The sequence below is a fragment of the Penicillium mononematosum genome (genome assembly GCF_028829835.1).
Source record: "Penicillium mononematosum strain IBT 11891 chromosome Unknown utg000002l:1.0-8112719.0:1.0-8118358.0, whole genome shotgun sequence".
Taxonomy (NCBI): domain Eukaryota; kingdom Fungi; phylum Ascomycota; class Eurotiomycetes; order Eurotiales; family Aspergillaceae; genus Penicillium; species Penicillium mononematosum.
The window spans coordinates 7,450,716-7,465,035 of record NW_026643272.1 but is presented as its reverse complement, the minus strand read 5'-3'; the positions used below and the strand labels follow the sequence as shown (position 1 = coordinate 7,465,035).

The 14,320-nt window shown below is 47.5% G+C and overlaps 7 protein-coding genes across 7 annotated transcripts; 1 reads left to right on the top strand and 6 right to left on the bottom strand.

The window, feature by feature from the left end:
* Positions 1-457: 457 nt before the first annotated feature.
* On the bottom strand, positions 458-2,480 carry N7519_004626 (NupC/NupG family nucleoside CNT transporter; the record flags this gene model as incomplete). The annotated part of the gene is made up of 3 exons (XM_057291402.1): positions 458-742; positions 795-2,061; positions 2,152-2,480. 3 exons carry the CDS (start codon positions 2,478-2,480, stop codon positions 458-460), a joined length of 1,881 nt encoding a protein of 626 aa, XP_057152604.1.
* Positions 2,481-4,746: 2,266 nt separating this feature from the next.
* Positions 4,747-5,550, bottom strand: N7519_004625 (uncharacterized protein; the record flags this gene model as incomplete). The annotated part of the gene is made up of 1 exon (XM_057291401.1): positions 4,747-5,550. The coding sequence occupies one exon, from the start codon at positions 5,548-5,550 to the stop codon at positions 4,747-4,749; it is 804 nt and encodes a 267-aa protein (XP_057152603.1).
* A 563-nt stretch (positions 5,551-6,113) lies between these two features.
* N7519_004624 (uncharacterized protein) lies at positions 6,114-6,614 on the bottom strand (the record flags this gene model as incomplete). The annotated part of the gene is made up of 2 exons (XM_057291400.1): positions 6,114-6,235; positions 6,497-6,614. 2 exons carry the CDS (start codon positions 6,612-6,614, stop codon positions 6,114-6,116), a joined length of 240 nt encoding a protein of 79 aa, XP_057152602.1.
* A 420-nt stretch (positions 6,615-7,034) lies between these two features.
* On the bottom strand, positions 7,035-8,795 carry N7519_004623 (uncharacterized protein; the record flags this gene model as incomplete). The annotated part of the gene is made up of 4 exons (XM_057291399.1): positions 7,035-8,111; positions 8,172-8,503; positions 8,564-8,661; positions 8,710-8,795. The coding sequence occupies 4 exons, from the start codon at positions 8,793-8,795 to the stop codon at positions 7,035-7,037; spliced, it is 1,593 nt and encodes a 530-aa protein (XP_057152601.1).
* Positions 8,796-8,873: 78 nt separating this feature from the next.
* On the bottom strand, positions 8,874-9,152 carry N7519_004622 (uncharacterized protein; the record flags this gene model as incomplete). The annotated part of the gene is made up of 1 exon (XM_057291398.1): positions 8,874-9,152. The coding sequence occupies one exon, from the start codon at positions 9,150-9,152 to the stop codon at positions 8,874-8,876; it is 279 nt and encodes a 92-aa protein (XP_057152600.1).
* Positions 9,153-9,552: 400 nt separating this feature from the next.
* N7519_004621 (uncharacterized protein) lies at positions 9,553-11,536 on the bottom strand (the record flags this gene model as incomplete). The annotated part of the gene is made up of 4 exons (XM_057291397.1): positions 9,553-10,478; positions 10,535-10,880; positions 10,938-11,208; positions 11,262-11,536. 4 exons carry the CDS (start codon positions 11,534-11,536, stop codon positions 9,553-9,555), a joined length of 1,818 nt encoding a protein of 605 aa, XP_057152599.1.
* A 1,356-nt stretch (positions 11,537-12,892) lies between these two features.
* On the top strand, positions 12,893-13,981 carry N7519_004620 (phosphatidylinositol phosphate kinase family protein; the record flags this gene model as incomplete). Its single annotated transcript, XM_057291396.1, has 2 exons — positions 12,893-13,165; positions 13,226-13,981. 2 exons carry the CDS (start codon positions 12,893-12,895, stop codon positions 13,979-13,981), a joined length of 1,029 nt encoding a protein of 342 aa, XP_057152598.1.
* Between the last annotated feature and the right edge of the window lie 339 nt (positions 13,982-14,320).

Sequence of the window (14,320 nt, the reverse complement as noted above, 5' to 3'; positions counted from 1 at the left end):
TTGCTCCTGAGATCCTCGGGCGGTTGTCTCGTTTCATCTCTTCTGGTCGTTGCTCCTAGGGCGGTAGATCTATTCATTGTCGGTGTCATTGTAGATCAATTTGATCCTGTACACTTTGCTTCCAATATTGTATGGGACAGTCCTTGGCTCGTATCCGCATATGTATAGAAGACTCGATTATCCAGGCTTCATCAAGGTAAGTTCCGCAGGGGTCCACGGGTATAGTTAAGAGGTAGGTGAGTCCTACATATGCAGCCGACTATTCTTCTACTCCCATACCTCTGCTCCCCCCATAGAAGTAAGAAATAAGAATAAGTGGAAATTATAATCGCTTCTGCCGATAATTTCAAAATTGACGCTATCAAGATTGGACAAACCCATGAATAAATATAAATAAATGCTCAAGTAACCTTATGAAATCAAACAACCACCTCCCATATTAAGATACAGGTCGTACCTAGGTGGAGGAACCGAAGTACTGCTTCTCATTGGTAATCAACAAGCCGGCAACCGCCGCACTGGTGAAAGTACTAATGGCACCAGTAACCATAGCGCTGAATGCAACACGCGACACATCACTAGCACGACCAGGCGCGATCTGCGACAGGACACCGATCTGGTTACCGAGGGAGCCGATATTAGCGAATCCACAAAGCGCGTATGTAACGATGAGACGAGAACGGTCGGAGAGGTCCTTGTAGTCGTCCCAGTGCTGGAGACGGTCATAGGCAACAAATTCGTTCTGTGGCTGGTTAGAAGAAGGAAATGACCATTTATGAAGATGGGGTTCTTACGGTAACGAGCTTAAGACCAATCAGCTGGCCAACCTTGAGGAGGTCACCGTCACGGGAGACACCGAGCAGGAAGGCAATCGGGTAGCAGATGTATCCGACGATCAGCTCGAGAGTCAGAGGGGGTTCGTTGATGTTCAGGTATCGGCCCCACCAAGTGAGGAGGCCGTTGATTAGGCCGACGAGGGCGATGATGCACAGGAGAGTCGATGTGATCATGGCAGCGATTTTCAGACCGAGCCAGGTGCCGCCGGTGAATGCGTGGAGGGCATTGGCGGCGCGGTGCTCCTCGTCATCGGGGACGACGACACGACCTGCAGTGAGGGTTTCTTCCTCTTCGGGCCAACGGATCTTCGAGACTGCCAGTGAAGCGGGGATACTCATGACGCAGGCGCTGACCATTGCCTGTGCGCTGACACCGATGCTGATATAGGCGATCAGGACACTTCCGGCGATGGTGGCGAAGCCGGAGCACATGATTTGGTGCATCTCGGCCATGGTGAGGTGGGCGATGAAGGGGCGGATCAGCATGGCTGATTCGCCCTGGCCAATGAATGGGGATGCGGCAGCGACGACGGCCTCGGCACCGGAAACGCGCATGCTCCAGAAGAAGAAGACGGCGAATTTACCAATGAACCACTGCAGGACATTGTAGTAGTACAAGAGTTGGACGAAGGAGACGAAGAAGATGATGGCGGAGACGACGTTGATGATGAAGAATTTCGCAGGGACAAATTCCTTATCATAGGCGTAGAAGTCATCGCTGGTCAAGAAGATGACACCTTCGGAAGCAAAACCAAGCAGTTCTCTGGCTAGCGTTGAGATGAAGTTGAAGATGTCGTATCCTGCAGTAGTGCGCAGCACGAACAGAGCAACGATGAATTGCGCCAGCATGCCGACAATGACAGTGTGCCAGACGATCTTCTTGCGGTTCCGAGATGTGAGCCATAGCCCGAAGATGAAGACTACCATTCCGAACAGACTAACTGCACGGTTGGCGCGGGTGTTATCCATTGATTCTTCGGACACAAACGAGCCAATAAGAATCACACCGATACATAGCGCGGCGGCACTGGCTGTTCTCAGCTTCTCGGGAATCAGACGCGCGAAAGGGGGCCCAGTATGATCCCAAACCCAATGCATGGGCTTTGACACAATACTAATGGGAACATAGAAGAAAAGGATTCGCAGCGTGATGGCAAGATACAGCAGGAATGGGATGAGCCATCCTATATCATGTCGGTGTAGTATCAGGCCAGCAATCCACCAGCTAGGTGAAGAGTATGTGTAAGCCCCGAGTTGAGTCGATGGTATACAGTACCACTGTAAAATCCCAGTAGAATCAAAGTAGTTCACTCACCCGGTAAACAGAAGCCAGATCACAGCGTGGACTATATGCCTTTGTTGTTTTTGCACGCGGCGATACCAGGTGCGCTTGGCTGGGAAGTTCTCGCCGGCTTCTTCGTCGTTAGATTTCTTGCTGCCGTGGTCCAGCGGTGTTTGTTCAGGCACAATTCCTTTCTCCAATTCGGCATCTTTAGAGTAGACCACTTCATCTTGACGTCCCTCTGTGGCATAGGCTGTATGGTGTTGATGGGGATGGTGATGTTGATTCTCTGGATCCAGCACAGGATCTGCATGATGCACAACATGCGATCCCGTAGGATCAGCTTCCTGGGTCTTATCCATCACGATTCCCCGATCGCAAACTCGAACGTTGGGGAAGTAGGAAAAGTACGTGACAAATTTACAATTAAGCGTGAAACTCAAAAAATGCCGTGAAAATTAGACCGCCGGAGACCCATGGGTTCCTCACTTGCGAGGAAAATTTCGACTTTTATAAATAAAATGGGCAGATAATTAATTATGGGTCTCCCATTGATTTTATTTTTTTAATTGCATACATATTATATTTCTGGGGATTGAGAGATAAAGAACGCCCAAGGATTGGCACAAGACACTAACCATCGGACCTTCTTCCCTTCTCATCCTGTTTGGCTGGAAGAATGCCAATGAACGGATTGACCGACGGTGTACAGCGGAGGTCCCGTCTCGACTAGAGCCAACTCAAACCACTTGCAGCCATATGTAACCACATCCACGGCAAGAATGATAAGACAAGGTAACATTATCTTGCCACAGCAACCCCTGCCGTCTGCATTGATTGGTGGCGTAGTTCAGGCTAACTTTTCTCGAGTCCTTGGAAAGTCTCTCCGCACGGGTAGTTGTGGAGCATAATGGGTCGTGTGCTTAATTTTCCCGAGGTCTTTCCGCCGAGTCGACTAGCTGGGATTGAAATTTCTCCAGTTTCTCAATGGGGGCGCAATACCCGAGCGCTTGGACATGGAATTGGAGGCTGAACGTGAAAAGAAACATATGTTGCACGATGAAAACAAACTACACAACTTGTGCGACCTGCATTGTGGATTGTTCCTCAGTTCCACCGATGTCTGAATTTGCCTCATGGCAGAGTTCCACGGTTGGTTTAGCGTGGAAAAAAAACTGGAGACCGGTGCGAAAAAAATTCGATAAGCAGCAAAGGTCCGAGATACACACGTGTGGCCCTCAGAGATACCAAATTCTTCTTTTGCAAAAGATAGGCGCTTCACAAACCACATCTTGGCGTTCTCGGTTACGGAACAATGTGCTATCTAGAAGGGAGTCTAAGACACCCCAAGGGTTTGATAGGTTTGATATATTCGGCCTTTTTGGGATTGTTATCTCTGCGCGCGTGACCTCGGAAGCCCTCCGAGGTGAGCTGGAGCCCTGGAGCGTGCCGATATTTACGTAAACACATGACTGGCCAGCCTGAGGACCCACAGAACTAAGGGAGAATGCCAACCATGGAACGGGAATGGCACATCCTCGCCGGTATACATAAATCTATCTTCAGCCCACATACAACATACGGAGTACAAGGGAGACAGCTGAGACTAACGCATATAGAAGACTATCTCCGGAGATCATCTAAGCCACTTGGTCCAGTCCCCACAGTTGAGCCCCAAACACCACAACACTGTATGCTATGAAGGCTTCAGGCTTGTCGGAAACTGACATACCGGCCAGTACAAGCAACGGATGAGCAACTTAACTGTAGCCAATCACCCAAAGGAAGTCACCGAAAAGAGCTACTGATCATGTCTACAGAGGAATAAATGAAGCTTGTCACCTATAGCGGACGAGGGTTAAAGGGACCCATTTGTGACTGCTGTGTTTACCTTGATATCCGGCAATCATATTGTCTCAATTCAGCTCGACTCTTGTCGGACTTCTACTGTTACGAATACACTCCCGCCATCTAAAGAGCGTGCAGAGTGCATTTGCCAATTCATTTCCTTATAGAATGGCTTCCTCTCGCTATATTGAGGGGATCTACTATAGAAAATGGAAGAATACTTGGTAATATGGCCAAAGCTCAGACTGTGTCGTGATTTTCTGAATACGCTTCTCTGATTCGTCTTGAAGAGACTAACTGTGGTAAGCGCGTGGTAGACGCAATCGTGCTCTGACTGGACAATACTGGTGTAGCGGAGTTCAACAGTGGTCACGTCATCAACGAGGCATGGACAATATCCTCGTTGACTTTCGTGAGATGCTGTAGAATGAGCATCTCCAGAACGTGGTGTTCTAGTGTTCCCGAAGAGCCCTAGTTGCCCCGTGCTCTGAGAGTCAAGTCAAGTCGGGGTTGACCTTCGATCTAATACAGTCCAGGTAGTGTTGAAATTTTGGCGCATTCATCGCACTGGCCCAGGCCAGGGAAACAATGAAAGAAGTGAAAGGACTTTGGAAAAGGAAAAAAGGTAGAGAATGAAACAAAGATGAAAATGAAAGGAAGATAAATTGAAAGAAAGATGAAAATCAAAGAAGAATTAGAGAGAACATTCACTGGCAAGCACGTGAAGCATCAAAGCAAGAGTCATGACCAGTTGAGTATCCAGAAGGTACTCGGTTTCTATCAGGACTCTGAAAACATCTCATGCAATCTCACGGCCCCGACAAAATCGCGGTAGACCTGGCCCATCAAGTCAGGGTCTTCTTCATTGATCGTGAGGTTCAGGATAGAGACATGACACCGAGGATTGCCGATAACTGCTCTCTTAAAGTGGCAGAGCTCTTGCAAGGGTGTCATGTCTCCAACGAAAGCAGTGTAGTCCCCAAGGACATTCTTAAAACGCGCCACAAAGGTGTGAGGATCTCCCCTTTTGTAGCGGAGGTTGACAAGCTTCTTAAACCGGAGGTAGGTGGCAGGGTGTGACGGATTCCAGTGAAGATCTTTCAGTGCAAGATAAGCCTCGCGAACATTGGTAATATTGTAAAGTGAAGAGGAGAACTGCGGTTCGAGCGTAGATAAAAATTGTAGGAAAGCTCGGTTGTTAGCCATTTCCCACTTCTCTTCGCCATCTGCGTGGTGCTTGCGCAGCTCCAAATTCGAAGCGACAATCTGGATGGAGCGAGCTTCGATGGCCTCTGCAGTAATGCGAGGTTCATTTTCTTTGTTGCTCTCGGCCTCTTCGAGAAGCAGGGCTCGGACACTGCTACGAGATGGATCTGCGTAAATGGGAGCGGGAGGCATCTTGATCTCATCTCTAATCAACTGCACATAGACAGGGTTGTTGAAACAAAGCATCCTGAACATCTGAGTTTCCCACATCCTCCAGTTGGAGGCGCCCTTCAGCTTGGGAACGGATTTATCCAGGTCGATCTCGTCCTCGCGGACCTCGAAGTCGAAAATTGTGTTTCCCTTGGAAGATGCCGACATAGCGGCGGCTGGAACAGGCAAAGTCGCGTGTAAAGGTTAGGAGTTGTAGATAACAGAGGGATGGTGTCGTGACAAGATCTGGAATGTCTGTATCTTGAGTGCAGATCTCGCGTTGTGCAGAGAATTGCGTGGTTTTGTGACCGACGTGGAGGGAAGGAAGCTCGGTGTGAAAAGACGTGCCAGAGACGTAAAGATCCCGATTACTATTGAAGTTGTCAGCACAGCTCGGTTCAGTTGGGCTCATACGCGCACATCAGTGGGCGTGACCGGCGAGGTGACGGACCAGGGATCGAGGATCTCACGGCTGGATGCTTCGCCGCAAAATAAGCTTTGAAGGGGGTGTTGGTTAAAGGAAGTAGATCGCAAGCAAGGTGCTCACACTTTGAAGTGATGCAGTGGAGAAGGCAGATTAGGACAACGCCGTCTCTGGATGGATGTTCTAAGGAAGAAGACCGAGAAATGAGCAAACTTGAAAGATATCCGAAGTAGGAGAGCAAACAGTGGGATCAGATGGCTAGATTCTTTCAACAAATATAACAGAGAGAGTACATCTGGAGCTCTAACTATGTTGCTTCACTTGAAGACTGAACATCCTCCATCTTGCGCTCCCTAAGAGCCCTGTGTGCGGGCTCGAATGCCCCGCATGCTACAATATCATACCAACCAACTTGCAAGCGGTGGGCAACTGGAAATGACAATGTATAGTCAGCACCATTATATATTGTTGCGTAGATACACTAGAGCATACCATAAAAGAAAGACAAGCGTTCTTAATTGCAGTACTTGATGAACTTGTTGATGCTACCACCACTAACACACACACCGTTACAGCATTCCCTGGCGGTATAGCAAAGGCTGCGAGCTAGTACCGCATGTAGAGTTAGCAACATACTTCTAGCACTCTGAAGACGTCTGGCATGATATCATAATAATGATAGAGACATACTTCCTTTGCATCGCTTTTCAAGAGGATTAATCTCCAAAGCAGCCTCGGGGTTAGGTACAGCAGCTGCATTGGCGAAAGCAACAAGAACAGCAACAAGGACAATGTCGAGGAACTTCATGGTGATTTGGGTTGTGATTTTAAATGTCCCAAATGGACTGAAGATGGACAGATGGTAATGGAGATGCTACTCGAGGTAACGAGCTTCTATTTATATATTTTGATCTGATAATTTTTGGACCCCAATCAACAGGCCATACCTAGGTGTATCCGAGATCGGCTATATTGTCTCAATGGGGTTGTTCGAGTTATCTGATCTTACGCCAAGCTTATGGCTTCCATCACTCTCCTTCGCGCCATTGCGGGTCGCCAATAACACTAAGTTACTCAGATCCTTCAATTTACCCAGCTTCGTTTCGATTGGTTTCAAAGTCTGTGCAAGCAGGCTAATTATATTACTCGCTAGGAACGGCTACTAGCGGAACATCTTCCCAGAACGCGTGCCCCCCTGCAATTGTCATATAGATTGCATTAAAAGTAATCAAAACTGTGATAAAGATATTAATTCACCAGGCCATCCACCGGCCATCGTCTCCGCAGGTCGCTCTATTAAGCTCCAAAAATCCCCTATAAAGTTGTCCCATTTTGGGGATAGCCATACGGACCAGTCATCAATGCGTGGGCCATAAGAGAACCCTATCAGTCGATGGCAACCAGAATTCTCTCCATCCCACGGGCCGATATCTCTCCGGATAAGTTCCATTTTCCACATGCTGTCCTCTATTTCCCCGAATTTCTGTAAATCGACGCCAGCAGATTTCAGATCTGTTAACCATTTCCGAAGTGCTTCACTTGGAGACGACATCTGACATTTAGATATATCAAGCCAGTCAGTATATCCCTCTAAAAATGCAAGCAATAGGGTCTGCTGGTCAACAATATTGTTCAAATCCACACCAGCCTGTAAGAACCCCATAAAAAGCTTGTTCCACGATTTGTAGAGATCATAGTATCCTTCCCTCATATTATTGTAAAGAGACGGCCCGCGACTTCGACTTTGATGGCGTACTTGCTTTTTCCATGGATGAGACCCTTGCAGGGCAGCCTGGGTTGCTCCAATCTTCCTCACAACACAATGTACAAGTGTTGTGTTCTTTGAATCAAAACGCCACGGCCCTTCCAGTTGGAGTTCTTTGGCCGTCAATGGATCTGGTCCAAGCATAGTCTGGATTAAGTCAGGCATATGATAGGCATCCCACACACCAAATGCGGCTTTGGAAGCCACTGCAATTCTTATCTCTTGGGGCATTTCGTAGTATGAAGGACAGTAATGTCGCTGCAAAAACTTGAACTCTTCGCTTGACCCACGGAATCGGGATAAAACTCCGTTGATAGTTTCTTCTGGTGTGTCTTCGTAAGTGGATTCTTTCGCATAGCGAAGTAGAAGGCGTAAACACGGAAACAACAGCTGACCCTTTCCAAGTCCAAGAGTCCCACAAAATACCAGCATATGGAGAGGTGTTTCGAGATTTGGATGGGCCCCTGCAATAGAAGAGTCAACTCCCTGATCGAGGAGAAATTTCAGAACCTCCTCCTTCCTAGGTCCGAGCATGGCGTACTAGAGAATCTATTTAGCGACTCTTGACGATCATTTCAAGACTGTGGGACTTGTACATACGTGGAGGAGGGTGTATCCAAAGCGGTCGGTGCGGTCAAAGGGAGAAGCCTGTTTCATGGAAAATAGGTCTTGCAGGTCATCGATTTTGCCAGCTACCGTCAATGAAACGACCTTTGATGTTGACGGGATCACATTGTACGTTCGGAAAACCCATTGCCAGCCGTGATGAAGTTTCTGACTGTATATTTCTAGAGCTCTTGAACTCAACCAAGATGGTAAACTGAGACGCCACAGGGTTTTGGATATGTGTGCGTGGCGTGATATTTCGCCTTGTGACGACCCTTCTGTTGTGCCATTCGATAATTTGGTCGCCTCGCTTTTGATATTGCTCTCTATTGCTCGAAGCATCAGCCAAAATTGGCTCTTGGTCTTCACCCTCTACGGGGACCTACCGTGCTGGTGAGCGTTCGGCTTGAATTTTGCTGTGTTTTTCTTGCCCTGCACTAGTATTTTCTCGGCAATTAGATCAGGTTGGACCCGTAGAAGCGCTCTATTTATATTAGTAGGTGAGATGCTTACAATATCAGAGATTACAAACCTTGTATAGCACTGCTGGGACAGTGACAGCAATTGAATCGCGTTTCGCAGCCGGGCCATATGCCGTTCTAGTTTCCCTCTCTGCATTGCCACTTTTGCGGCAGCATAAGATTTTCGTAGGCGACTGGAGGAGTTTATGTCACTAGCAAGCTCATTCGCCAGTGATTATAGGCTCGTAGCGGCCTCTCTGCTAAATTCCAGACTTTGCATGGCATGTTTATTCCCCTTCAGGGCGAATGCGAAAGCCTCTTGTGATACATCTTCCTCTATTTCGGCGAGCACCAGTCCAAACAGTTCAAGATCCCTTAAGAAATATTTGAGGTCACTGGGTGCATCACGAAACTGGCTCCAGCAATCCTTGATCGTGATTATAGATTCCGTGACTTGGACGACAACGGTTGCGAACGTGATGGCGCTCGAAACTACACCAACCACTTCCGCCATTGCGATCACGAAGCAGATCAGCTAGATTCAAAAAGGTAAATTTGAAATCTGATTGAGGTCTTGTCAATCTCGAAGGTGAATGCCGTGTGTTGCTGCGCCTCATGCACCCCTCCTTATGTGGAGCCCCACTGGGAAGACGCCAATCAATTACTATTTCCAGTAACATCATATTCAACACAGCTCTTATTTGTTTATCTCAGCAGATCTAATGGGCATAGATAAAAGTGGAGTATCGTAAAGCCAAGCAGTAAACGAAGTATTTGCATGGCATGCACTATAGTATGCTTCTAAATTGAATAAATAAAACAGATGTTAGGAATCAAATTGTGCAGACGAACAAGCACAACAACCAAGTGGTGGGTAATGAGCGATGAACCTTCTTTAGCTTCACATTGGCCCTTTAGAACACCATACCCTTGACCTGAGCAACCTTCTTCAGGTCGATGTTCTTGATCATGATAGTCCACGCAAACGCCAGAACCATCACACCCAATCCAGCAGAAAGCATCCTAACTTGCGTGTAGCCATACGCTTTCTGGATAGCCGCTCTCATCTGAGTACCGGGAGCGTAGCTCAACTGCGTCTCGAGATCTTCGTAAATCATCGCCAAGTCTGTCAAATCTGGCAGGTACCATGTGAGGGCCTTCTTGTATGTGTTGTTCCAGATTGCCATAGAGATAGTAAGACCTGCGGAATCTCCGATTGTCCCAACCACATTGAGCAAGGCAAGGGCCGTAGCGACATGCTGGTGATCAACGGCAGCGAGAATAGAGAGTTGCTGGACGATGATGAAGATCGATCCGCCAATTGAGATGAAGATTTGACACATAACCTGGTAACCGACACTCTGGCCAGGACGGCGGAAGTAGATCATCAAACCCTGGGCAAATATGTATAGAGGAACGGAAATATAAAGAAGCCACTTGAAGCGACCGGTCTTTCGGATCGCCCATCCAACGAAGAACAAAAGTACACCAGAAACTACATCAAATGTATTGGTGATATACCCAGCTTCAGCAATAGTGAGATCATTAACCACTTGAAGGAAGTTCGAGAAGTAGTTATTCCAGCAATAGTTTGAAAGCTGGTACGTGGCATCCAAGAGACATGCACCGACGACAGTTCGGTTGGTGAGGAAAGAGTAGGGGAGCAAAGGCGTGGGGGCGATATATCTCTCGTAGAAAGCAAAGAAGAAGAGCATCGAGAATCCAACGACAATCATAGCAATGATATAATCTGTGCCCCAGCCGTTAGGAGCCTCGCTAGCTATGTCAAATGGGAGTTCAAATAGGACAAGTCCCGCAGTGAAGATGAAGACTCCGATTACTGTATGGAACATTAGTTTTCTGTATAACAATCAATTGGTAGTTTAAAATACTCACAATCGAACTCGAGTGTCCAAAACCAGATACTTTCAAAGAAGGATCGTCCGCTGTTCTCTCTGATAACCACAGCATTTCCCTTTTTGGCTTTTGTCAGATTGAACTTCAGGACGAAGAACAACGGTGCAGCCACGATAGGGAAAATGATGGCGAAAGTACCATATGCCCATCTCCAGCCAGTATGAGCGTAGAATAGATTCGCCACCTTTGGTCCAGCAAAGGCTGTAATAATGTATGGAGAAGACGTGAAAGCGTATGCAAGAGCTCGGTTTCTCAACTGCGAGAGATCGGCGGTGATGACATCCACAGCGAATTGCATACCTCCGAAGCCGATGTAGTAGAACACCTGCATTCCCTATTAGCGTCTGCTCAATAATTCATGGATATTCGCGAGGTCCCTTACATTAGCGGCACAATAGACAGGGAAACTATTGCAAGAGGCCATAAGAATGAGGCCTACGGTGGCGCAAATGGACATTACCAGGAACCCTTCGGCTCGGCCCCAAGTGTCCATCATCTTGGCCACTGGAAGGAAGACGGCAGCGGAGAAAGCATCCGCAATAGCGGTAGGAAGACCAGACAAGGAGTGCTGTTGGAAAGAGCTAGCCACATAAGTGCTCAAGCTGCCATCAATTGACGATATCCAGGCATACGTGAAGTAAAGGAACCACATACTATTGAAGTGTAAGACTAGGGATGGGACAGTAGAGGGGGGAAATTGTCTTACTTGATGAAAACGAAGATCAAGGAAACTTTCGACCAGGTCTGAGTTACGGCCTCAACTTCCTGGATGCCATGTTGAAGCTCTTCATAGGGCACACCTGGTAACTCGGCACCATTGTTTGGAAGTGTCTCTTCGGGATGGGTGATTGGCCCATCTGTCTTCTCTGCCTCTACCGTGTTACTGTCGATCTCGACTGAAGAACTTGCAGCCTCATTACTGTCGAGTTTCATTCGATGAACGACCGACCGGGCCCTTTGCATCAACGGACGAAGCGTCATGACGATAGATATAAATACAAACTTCCAAGGACTCAAAACAGGTTGAAGGGTTTCAAAGGTATGTTGAACCCGGAGGAAAAGACAAGTAAAATATAAGATGAACCATGCGGAAATCCCACATAAAACACCGAAGTCGGCACATTGGCTAGCGATGTTTTGAACGATCATATGTGGGCCAAACAGACAATCCCTTCCCCTATATTAAGAGTGTTACAACACACGCGGTATACATCAAATGTAGTCCAAACATATTCGTTCAGGCCGTGGGCCCTTACCCCACTAGGCCCAGAGACAAGGCGTCAGCCTGTGACAAGATCTAATCAGATCGCCGGTGGCTTAAAGATCATTACCACATCCAGTTACCCTCATTAAGACTCCACCCTGGGTCCATTCGCTTCCGACGTTGATTCAAGCTTCAGGAAATTTATTATGGAACCTTGGCATTATGGGCCAACAATGCTCTCTCCAGCAGTCGGAAAACGCGCATTGAAATCAAATCATGGAAAAATTATCAGATTTGCCAAGCTTTCGGGCAAGATTACTTTTATTATCCACATTGCGAGGGTTTTATACCATACTACATGTGCCACTTTACGTACTCTATTATTACTGCTATCTGTAGACCTCGGGAGACTACAACCGATTCCATGCCGGTTCCTAGAGTCTAGCATCCGGCTTTAAAGCCCTTTGCTTCTTTTCCTGCGCCTAAATAATCGAGTATAACGCAGTAACCTTGGAGGTAACTGACCATAGAGCAGATGCTAACGTGGCTAATCTTAGAGGAGAAATGACTTCGATGTCTGGGTAGAACAACATAGATAGACCCAATTAGGAGTCAGAATGCTACCGAAGGTCTATTTTAATATCTCCTTCTAAGGAAGAAGCGCACCTTGACGGGCGACATTGTCGATTCCAGTTACCACTACACTACCAACCGGATTATCACCCAATTCACCACCTTCAATCTGACGTAGCGAGCCCCTCGTATATGTAACCGTGTGGCCTAGGCAAGTTGTGCTTATTGATGCTGTAAGAGAAGGCTATTCTCGATGTGTGCGAACACTTGAACTAGACAATTCTGTCCACCCGTGCCCAGGTGGACGCAAACGAGAATGACTAAACGTAACATAGTACTGGTGGTCACATGATTATCTTGGGTATTTTATCATCAACCATAGGTATTGTACTCCAGGGCTCCACATTAATATTCGACTACCGCGGTACACAGCTAAAACCACGCGATCTTCTATCTGACGTCACTGTCTTTTAAAACAAGCTGCCTCGACACCTACAAAACCTGGTAGTTAAAAAAAAGAAACTCCTTGCTTGAATCATGTTTCTACATCTCGTCACACCATGGGCAACACACGTCGGGAGTCAGCTTTGACCAAGTCCATTCAGTCTGGCTTGCTACGCGAACCAGACAAGTGCAAGAAGACAGCCTGGCGTCGATTTCTTGCTTTCTTCACCGTGCGACGAATTAAACTCATTCGATATGAGCTGGAATTATTTGCACGGCTACGAAAGGAGATCTGGAAGTTTGATGAAGATGAGTATAAGGCGAGCTTCCGCACGACGAGCGGCCAGCCACCTCTGAAAATGATGGGGGACATGGGATACTCTGGTTCTGTGAGTAGTCCTCGTTACAACTGCAAAGAGATAATACTGACTGACTGCTCATGATGGTAGACATTCTTCAGCAGTCTCGATGGCCACTTCGTCATCAAGAGCCTCCCCCGTCGTTTCGAGCATACCTTTTTCCAGGCAGACCTCCTCGAGCCATACTATTATTACATGCGAGACCACCCAGACTCGGTCTTGGTATGGATCACGGACTATATTCTCTCTCCCTATGTGACTCTCGGTACTCTCTTTGGATGCACGCCAGCCCACCATATTGTCATGGAGAACATCCTACTCGGCAAAGCCGAGGACCCCAACGGCGAGCAGTGGGAAACCTACGATCTCAAACCCATCGACTACTTCTATCCGGAGCGTGATCTTATCCCCGAACCTCTTGTTAGCCAAGAAACGCTGAACAAACTGGCGGATACCTTCAACGACAAGCTCCATCTGTGGAAAAAGGACTATGACGCTTTCATGCAATCTTTGGAAGCCGATACAAAGTTTTTGGGAGAAGCTAATGCCGTTGACTACTCTCTGTTCCTGGTCAGAATGCCAGCTTCTTCAAAACCCGCTATTCTAGGGCGACACAGTCCCTGGAGAGAAGGTCTCCCGTCTGCTGATGGAAAGTGGAAGTATCGGGCTGTGGTCCTCGACTTTTTCTGGGCGCGCCACAAATTCCACGCACAAGCATTGTCCGGAGCCGTGCAAACGTTCAATGTTGTGGGTCGCAAAGGTCCAATGTCTATTACGACGACGGCTGGTGAGTACCGTGAGAAGTTTTTGACGATGGTTAGGGAAATGATTCAAGTTCAACAATGATATCCTACGCGGCAGCTTGTTCTTGGCGTGTTCAGCACATACTTCCAATTTGTATGTAAACGCGATGTGATATTTCAAAGCTTTACTTCGACTTCTCAAATTTTCCTTATCATGACCCGTCGGTGGGATCTGAGAGACTGGACATAGGCACCAATGAATGCTTCAGTCCAACACGGCCTCAACCCTACTACTCATCAAATGCAAGAGCGCGAGCTTAGCATGTAGTATGGTCCGGAGCATTTCTACATATTCCAACGGTCACCCCCTTGATCGTTTGCAGCGAGCATTCCCACGTACCACAATGCCAATAGGACCGTGAGTCGTGGCTGCGAAGCGCTC